Source organism: Rhagoletis zephyria, unplaced genomic scaffold (assembly GCF_001687245.7).
Source record: "Rhagoletis zephyria isolate East Lansing unplaced genomic scaffold, Rhagoletis_zephyria_1.1 Rzeph_scaffold_01300, whole genome shotgun sequence".
Classification (NCBI taxonomy): domain Eukaryota; kingdom Metazoa; phylum Arthropoda; class Insecta; order Diptera; family Tephritidae; genus Rhagoletis; species Rhagoletis zephyria.
In genome coordinates, this window is record NW_016158384.1 from 1 (window position 1) to 9,757 (window position 9,757).

Here is a 9,757-nt window from a genome sequence, read left to right on the forward strand (position 1 = left end):
GTGGTTTGGATATATTCAATGAATATTTCATTTCAAATTAATGTATCCACAAAAAGTTTAAAAAAATGGATTTTCTTTTAATATTTTATACACTAAAAAATAACTTACAAAAGGCTTATTCTAAAGAGTGTACAATAANATATTTCATTTCAAATTAATGTATCCACAAAAAGTTTAAAAAAATGGATTTTCTTTTAATATTTTATACACTAAAAAATAACTTACAAAAGGCTTATTCTAAAGAGTGTACAATAATTTGTTTTACTTCAAAATCATTTTGATTTATATTATATACAGTATCAGCTAAATTTAGAGTATTAAACTTTCTATGATAGAAGAGAAGTTTTTTTTCTTTGAACAAGGCATTGTTATTATTTAATACGTTCAAATAAATAGGAGACAAGTATGTTTCTTCAAAGGGAAAGCTAATAGAGCTCTCCTTAAGACAGTATTTTTCTATCAATTTATTTTTACAAATTTTTAACTTATTAACATATTTCAATGCAGATTTTATCATAAATTGATCAATGCGCTCGATTTTACATTTTTCGTAGAGTATTTTACTAGAAACTTTCCGTCTGAAGCCATGTCTGAATGGCCCATAATTTGTGTTGGTACAAATTCTAAGGATTTTCCTCTCAAACTGACGCAGCCTTTCCGCAGCCGTTTGGTTTGAGGAAATTCCAAACCAAATGGGGAAGGCATAAGCTAAAATAGGTCTTATTAATTGTTTATAGCAATTAAGTTTGATGTTGTTGCTCAAAGCTTTTGCTCTTTTTTGAAAGAAATATACATAAAAAATATTTTTTTTGCTTTCGACAGAGTAAAATCAATATGACGAATGAACCTGAAGGTTTCATCAACGATTACTCACAAATATTTAATCTGAGTTTGATATTTTAAAGTTGTGTTATCAATGCTAATATTAGGTATAAATGCTCGCGCAGAAGGATACAGTCTGTTTTTTAGGCCCTTGACTGCTGTGCAAAAACATTTACTAGGATTTATCTTAAGTTTCCATAGTTTAAAGTAATCAGACAAATTAAACTACTATCTATTTATAATATCCATATTTATGCATGTGTATGTACATACATACATATATGTACGTATGGATGAATTTGCATGTACATACAGATATTAAAGCGAAGATTTTGGCATAAATTTAAAGATATTTTACCTTAATGGCACTGCACTTTTGCAAATCAAGTGGTGTGGCAAAAAAATGTATCGAGCACACATAGGGATACTTTGGAGTTGTTTACTTAAACTACCTCCTTTAAACTTCCTTTTGGTATCATGGGTTAGATGACTAAGAAGTTGTGAATGTGTTTGTAAATCGTTTGAATTTCAGAGGAAAGTGGTGAGCCGTTGCTGGCAGGTATAATTCGTAACAACACGAACGCATACCGTGTGTACGCATACATAGCAAACACGCTGTCTGGAATAAGTATGCACATTATTTATTATTATTTATTTATTTATTATTTGTAAAATTACAAAATAGTATGATTTGTATTTAATTGGTCAAAAATATTTTAATCTTTGTTAAAAATTCTGTGGTCCTGAAAAGGACCGTTTTTTGTTTTATTATGTTTCTATTGTCCGCAAAATTTATTTAACCGCCGAAACCATACAGAGTGCGGCCTTGTCTCTTCAGAGCATATCGATGGCTGAGTGGAAGATCGACCTATCTCGGCAGCCAGTTCGAAAACGCTCTATCTCAAAAAACTTTTCAAGAACGGCCTATTTCAGAATTTATTTGAAAAACACCCTATCTCAAAACTCGGTTCAAAAACGCCTTATCTCACTTCAAAATGTATTGAAAATATGCTGATATAGGGCGTTTTTGAATCGGCAGCTGAGATAGGGCGTTTTCGAAACGAATTCTAAAATAGGGCGTTCTTGAAAAGTTTTTTGAGATAAAATGTTTTCGAACTGGCTGCCGAGATAGGTCGATCTTCCACTCAGCCATCGATATACAACATCCATTGCTGTAACTGTCTTTCTTTTGGCATGTTCGGTATAAGTGACTGCATCACGGATAACATTTTCCAAAAATACCTTCAAAACTCCACGTGTTTCTTCATATATCAAACCAGATATACGTTTCACACCGCCACGACGAGCCAAACGTCTAATAGCTGGCTTGGTAATACCCTGGATGTTATCACGCAAAACTTTACGATGACGCTTGGCACCACCTTTTCCCAAACCTTTACCACCTTTGCCGCGACCAGTCATTTTTTTTTATATGTATATGTATATTTATTCACTAGTAGAGAACACAAACACTGCACTTCACCGAAATCGGTAACACAATTAATGCCTGAACTAAAAAGTGCCTGTATTTATACAAGAATCGTATGTTGCCGAATGAACAACCAAGATACACAAATAGAGTACAAAATATATCTCTATCTCGTTTCGACACGAAAATATTCGCGCACCGTCTTCAAAAGGAACGCAACTCAAAATTACACGTTTGTCAGAAAATGCGAAAAACTATTTCTTAGCACATGATAATTTTCTCCGGCATTTGCTGTGTCACTTTTGAAGACGGTATGTGACGTCTCAACCCCATTACAGTGAACGGACTTATTAAAAATTCTGTGTGGTAGAGTCTGGAAAAAAATGTGGTAGATTTAGAAAAAATGTGGTAAATCTCAGGTTTTGGAACAAACTTTTTACAAGAATTAAAAAAAAAATCTGCATGGTTTCACCTAAACTGACAACTTTTTAATTCGAATCTCTAGAAACAACTTTTAACTTGGTTTTTGCCGAGTTTGACAATCCTCAACGCCTTAGAAACTTTAGATGCACTGTAATGTGCTAACACTTTCACAAAAATCGCCGATTTTTCGTAGAAGCTTTTATTTAACTTGGTCATCCCGCGGAAATCGCGGAAATTTCCAATCGATTTTAAACTAACTTCCCGACAAGTTAGAGACTTGAAATTTTCAGCATAGTTCCAATCACGATGACAATGCAATTTAATATATATAAATGAATTCCCTGTATGGTCCAGGGGTCTTGATTCAAAGGCGGTCAAAAAATAGTAAGATTTATGGCTAACAGAGCGTAATTTGCCAAAGAACGTAAAACCACTATAAAATTGTTAATGCTGAAGGCGGTAGTGTAGCAAAGCAATTTGTGGCAAATTCTAGATATCAACCTATTCAAGATATGAACCTCGTTGTAGGCATCATATCAAGGAGATAGGATTAGAAGACTCCAGATGTCGCCCCGCCAGAAGTTAAATATTGCGCCTAAATATATGCACCATTTAGGTAAAAGCGTAGGTACGCTACAGCGGAAACGGACAAACACGCCATTTGTTTAAATGAAATTAACTGCTGCTATATGTACATATGTATGTTTATTCAAAACGTAAGAAAACTACATTTTGCTTGCATTGTCTTCTGTTCTCTTTCATTGCACTCTTTTTAATATACAACGCTTTTATAAATGGACTAAAAATTAGAAAATAAAATAATGCAAAAAAAATATTTTTCTAAAAACAAGCTTTTATTTACAAAAGCTTTTTTAGCAAGAAAATTTTGTCAGAACTGCACTAAAATGAATAAAATAAAATAAGTTAAGGTCTCGTTAAAGTTACTAAAAGCCATTTAGTGAAAGGAGTTATTCAAACTCTAATGAAAGTTACTAACAATTTGTACTAATTTATTACGTTTTTAAAAAAGCTTGTCGGCGAATACAGCGTTCATGCATAATTGGTTAGGTATGTATGCAGATATTTGCTATTCGCGCGACAACTTTTTTAAAAACGAAGTAAATTAGTACAAATTGTTAGTAATTTTCATTAGAGTTTGAATAACTCCTTTAACTTAAAAAAGCTTTTGTAAATAAAAGCTTGTTTTTAAAAAATATTTTTTTACATTATTTTATTTACATTTTCTTTATTCGTTATTTTATAAATGATTATAAATGATATATTTTTTTAATTTAACACAATAAAATCACGTTTCCCGATGAAAAATTTAATATTAAGAAATTCGCAGTTTGACAGTTTCTTTTCTACTGTCATTCGGCTTTGTTTACTTTTACTTGAGAAATGTCATCATCACCACCGGGAATGCGAAATCTTGTATACTATCATTCTTGTTATTAGGGACACGAACCTCGATACGATATGATACCATATCGATATTTTTGCCATTCGATACCGATACTTTTTACTCGAAAGTTGTCAAACGATATTTTTTGGAATCGAGTACCAGAACCCTTGTATCGTATCGAATCGTAAATGTACATTACAAAGTTAATGATACATTTGTATGACAAAATATTAGAAAACAAAATGAAAACGTCAAAATTTTAAACTCTGGTAACTGGGCAATACCATTTGTATAAAACTTTTTGTAGTAATATTTGAAATATTTAAAGTTAATTTTCCAAATTCCAAATTGTAAAAATCTGTCCTTCTTTTTTTATCAGGCGAAGTATCTGACGTGACGCTACCTTACTAAAATTTCTATTGAAAGTTTTGTTGTTAACATTGTTTTTAAACAAATTTTTAACGCAAATAAAACATGAATTTTAGCCTTAGCTAGGATTCCATTTCCTGCAAATCTATGTCATAGTATACACATTACTTACATTGCAATTTCTATGTAAAGAAATATGGATATATTTCGCGCTTTAAAGCGCAGAAATGTGTACTGTCTTAGGTTGGTATGTGGCGCGCCTTCAGTGATGTATTTACTAAAGTGCATATTGTTAATTCTATTATAGAAAATGAGACCAATATTCAGATTTAATTTTTTGAAATTTGTATCGATATTTGGACTATCGAGTATTTTTATTACGGTATTAATGGGACCTGATATTTTTACAACGATACTTTAAATGAGTACTATATCGATACTTTCGGTTCGGTGAATAGTAGAAAATGGCTCGTACAAAGCAAACAGCCCGTAAATCGACTGGTGGTAAGGTACCACGCAAACAATTGGCAACAAAAGCTGCCCGTAAGAGTGCACCAGCGACTGGTGGTGTAAAGAAACCACATCGTTATCGTCCCGGTACAGTGGCTTTGCGTGAAATTCGTTATCAAAAAAGTACTGAATTGTTGATCCGCAAATTGCCATTCCAGCGTTTGGTACGCGAAATTGCCCAGGATTTCAAGACCGATTTACGTTTCCAGAGTTCCGCTGTTATGGCTTTACAAGAAGCAAGCGAAGCATATTTAGTTGGCTTATTTGAAGATACCAATTTGTGCGTCATTCATGCCAAGCGCGAGACAATTATGCCCAAAAACATGAGACGTATTCGTGGAGAGCGTGCTTAAATAAATTACGAACGAAAAATAATTTATAAAAAATGGTCCTTTTAAATTTTTTAAACAAAAGATCATCAAAGTTTTTTAATTATCAAAAATCGTTTTATTTCGAATATACGCGCATACATATTTACAACATTAGTATTTTATCTACCGATTTTCACTCGTTTGCGAGTTATAAACTTGTGTACTGTACCTTTTGCATTTCAGTGACGCTGTTAGTTAGTTGCAGTGATGGGCACACCTAAATACTTTTGTACTTAAAGTACCACTTTGGGTAGTATTTGGAGACGACTAAATATTCAAGCAAAAAGAACTTAGGTATTTAGGAGCTGCTAAATACCCAAGTACTATTTACTTAGGTATCTACGAGGTGCGAAATACCTAAGTAAACAATACTTATACTTATATTTAGGTATTTAGGAGCTATTAGATATTAAAGCAAGAAAAACTTGAGTATTTAGGAGCTGCTAGATACCAAAGTACAAAAAACGAAAGTATTTAGCAGGCGCTAAATACTCTGGTCCAATGTACTCAGGTACCTTGGGGATGCAAAATACTTTCACTAAAGTACCGAGGTATTTAGTCGATGGTTAAATACTTTCAAACTAAATATTGTATAATTTAGGAGAAATTTAGAGAATTAACACCTCACCTTACACTCACCTCAACTTACTTTACCACAACTCACTTCACCTCTCCTCAAATCAACTCACCACATACAAACTCACCACACCTCACCTAAACTCACCACACCTCCTACTGGTACACCAAATCTTAACTCACCACAGTTGACCTCATCACACCCGTTCTCACCACACATCACCTAAACTCACCACACCTCAATTTTGGAAATGTTTCGGGATTTGGGAGTTCTTCAGACTAAATCAGGATTTTCAAGATTCTCGGAACTAATATCGGGATTTTCGAGACGACTTTCAAAATATTTAGGGATTTTTGGGACTAGTTTCGGGATTTTTGGGACCTTCGGTATTCTCGGAGTTAAGAGCGGGATTTTCGGGAGTATTTCGGCGCTCTCGTGATTTTTGGGACTTTTGGACTAATTTTCGATTTTTAGGACTAATTTCAAGTTTTTGGGACTTTCGGGACTGTTTCGGGATTCTTGGGACTTTCGGAGTATTTTGCGATTCTCGGGAGTAATTTCGAAATTTTAGGGACTCTGGGGCTATTTTTCGATTTTTGGGCCTTTGGGGACTATTTCCAGATCTTTTGGGCCTATTTCTGATTTATGGGGTTTTCGGTATTCTCGGGAATAATTTCGGGACTATTTAGGGATTTTTGGGACTATCGGGATTAATTTAGGTATTTTTGGGGCTTTCGGGACTATTTCCAGATTTTTGGGACTAATTTAGGATTTTTGGAACTTTCGGGTCTATTTCGAGATTGTCGGGAGTAATTTCGGGATTTTCGAGGCTATTTCCAGATTTTTGGGACCGATTTTGGATTTTTGGAACTTTCGGGGCTGTTTCGGCATTATCGGGAATAATTTAGGTATTTTTGGGACTTTCGGGACATTTTCCAGGGATTAATTCGGGATTTTTGGGGCTTTGGGGTCTATTTCGAGATTGTCGGGAGGAATTTCGGGATTTTTGGGACTTTCGGGACTGTTTCCAGATTTTTGGGACTATTTCGGAGTCTCAGGAATAATTTCGGATTTTCGGGATTATTCTTGAATTTTTGGGACTTGCGGGACCATTTCGGGATTTTTGGGACTAATTTAGGAACTTTGGGACTTTCGGCGCTATTCCAGGATTTTTGGGACTATTTCGTAATTCTCGGAACTGATTTCAGGATTTTTGGGAATTACGTTGGGACTTTTGGGGGCTTTCGGGTGTATATCGATTTTTTGGGACTTCTTTTGCATTTTTTAGAGTTTCGGGACCATTTTGAGGTTTTCAGGAGAATTTCGGGATTTTTGGACTAATCTCGGATTTTTGGGACTTTCGGGACTATTTCTCCATTTTTGGGAATAATTTAGAAATTTTGGGACTTTGAGAACTAATTAGGGATTTTTGGGACTTATTTCGGATTTTTGCAACTTTCGGGACTATTTCTCCATTTTTGGGAATAATTTAGAAATTTTGGGACTTTGAGAACTAATTAGGGATTTTTGGGACTTATTTCGGATTTTTGCAACTTTCGGGACTATTTCGGGATTCTCGGAACTAATTTCGGGACTGTTGGGACTTTATTTATTTATTTATTTATTTATTTATTAAAGTAGTCTAACACAACAACCACAGGTTATATTTCAGTGTTAGATACTGAGAATATTACAATATAATACGATATTAAAATGTATAAAATTTGAACTTAGCATCTAAAACTTATAAAATTATTCATAAAGTTTAAGATTGAAGAGAATAAAGAAAAATACAGTAATTTAGCGGTTAGAGTTGAGGTGACTGACGCGAGTTAAATAGTTACAAATTTTCATTTAGTCAGCATAGTGTCTAAGTAATGCTATTTTAAAGTGCAATGTGTCCTTAATAGCCCTGAGTTTAAGGGGTAATTTGTTCCATAGGCGAATAGTATAGACGAAAAACTGACGCTCAGATATGACAGAATTGAATTTCAGGTGCAAAAGCTGTTGTAATCGTGACGATTGAGTAATTTGAAGACGATTTTTGAGATGCGGATGCTCCTCTGAGAATAAGATTTTCTGAAGCATTGTAAGGCACTTNTACATAAATTTCACTTAAATCAATTTCAAAACGGTGTTTATATATTATGAGCGAATGTAGTTGCCGCGGGTGCACCATAATTAAAAGTTTAATTTAAAAAGAACATTTTTCGATTGTGTGTGTGAGGAGTCAAACTCCGTAAGCAGACTCGCTACCCAACCAGCAATAAGGAACCAGTCCAGCATTTCTGAGTCTTCGTGCTCCTAAATACCCGAGGTAAGCAGACACTAATATTCGGGTAGAAGGGCAGCACGACATGGCGACCGTGACGCGGAGCCACGGAGTCTCTGGAGTCCGTACGCGCATGAAAAAGTGCTAAAAGCAGCACAAGTGTGACGGTGGTCGTGGCTGGTGAGTAAGGAAAATGACTGTACTACATTTTTGGGATTACCGTANGTGCTAAAAGCAGCACAAGTGTGACCGTGGTCGTGGCTGGTGAGTAAGGAAAATGACTGTACTACATTTTTGGGATTACCGTACAACACCATCAAACGGTATATTCCTATGAAAACGGCATCGCAGCTTTAAAACTGTACAGCATTTTTACATTGTACAGTTTTTACGGCGTACAGCATTTTCACATCGTATATACATATTTCAAACGGTATACCGCTATGAAAACGGCAGCAGAACTTTGAAACGGTACCGAATTTTTTCGTCGTACAACACATACATACATCTCCAACAAGTTTTCGAGTACAGCCAACCACCAACCACGCAAGTATATACCTATGTATAAAAGCCACGCCACCACCGGTAATCATCAGAGCTGGGTAAATGCAATTACATTACAATTACAATTACATTCCTCAGTAATTGTAATTAGGATTCAATTCCTTTAGTTACTTTTTCAATTCCTTGAAGTAATTTCAAATGGAATTGTTTTTTTCTTTAATTCCATTACAAGGAATTTCATATTGTAATTGGAATAAATTACGTGCTAGTAATGTAATTTCTTTTATTTCAATTCCTTTGAAAGGAATTGAAAATGTAATTGATTTTTTTTCCAATTCCATTCCTCAAAGTAATTTAAAAAGTAATCGAAAAATTTATAAAAAAAAAATTTTTACTGTTGAATTGCAATAGCTTTGTTAAATTTCCTGCTAGTATTTCATACAAAAAATTCTTGCACTTTCACTTAACCCTTGCAAACTTGTTTATTTATCCATCGATTTTCATCGGTAGTAGTGTTTTAACCCGCAAAACAAGCAGAGTTTGGCTAGTCTATACTAATATATATTTTGAAAGGCGTTTTTTTCTGTTCGCAAAGCTCGAGAAAGGCCGTACCGATTTTTTTGAAATTTCGGAATCTACTGCAGACTTTCCAAGGATGGTTATAGCTAAAAAAAGTTTCGATATAGAAAGGGGGCGTGGCACCTCCCATACAAACCGAATTTTTCAAACTGCATATATTTGTGGTAGAGGACTAGAACTGGGTATGGTGATATCTATATACATATATAAGACCAATTCCATACTCATGGAGAAAAATTTGCATGGTTGGAGAATGGCGTGTGGCACCTCCCATATAAACCGAACTTTTCATATTGCATATTTCTGGAAGTGTTCATGGTAGACTGTAAGCCTTTTTAAAACTCTTTAGTTTGACACCCACATGCCAACATTGCATTTACTTTATCAATTTAACTGAGTTACAATTTCCAAATAGGTGGCAGCCCCCTCAAAAATATTTCCAACAGTTATCTTTCTCAAACCTTTTTAATTTGATACCCATATTGTAATATTTTAT

The 9,757-nt window shown here is 34.4% G+C and overlaps 2 protein-coding genes across 2 annotated transcripts; one reads left to right on the plus strand and one right to left on the minus strand.

Moving 5' to 3' along the window:
* Positions 1–1,983: 1,983 nt before the first annotated feature.
* LOC108363539 (histone H4-like) lies at positions 1,984–2,494 on the minus strand (the record flags this gene model as incomplete). The annotated part of the gene is made up of 1 exon (XM_017616928.1): positions 1,984–2,494. A coding segment is annotated over exon 1 (261 nt), but the record flags the coding sequence as incomplete, so codon positions are not given.
* A 2,418-nt stretch (positions 2,495–4,912) lies between these two features.
* LOC108363540 (histone H3-like) lies at positions 4,913–5,311 on the plus strand. Its single transcript, XM_017616929.1, has one exon. It carries the CDS (start codon positions 4,913–4,915, stop codon positions 5,309–5,311), a length of 399 nt encoding a protein of 132 aa, XP_017472418.1.
* The last annotated feature ends 4,446 nt before the right edge of the window (positions 5,312–9,757 follow it).

Excerpts from the sequence above, each read along its gene's own strand:
- LOC108363540 (XM_017616929.1), top strand. The coding sequence starts at position 4,913 with ATGGCTCGTACAAAGCAAACAGCCCGTAAATCGACTGGTGGTAAGGTA.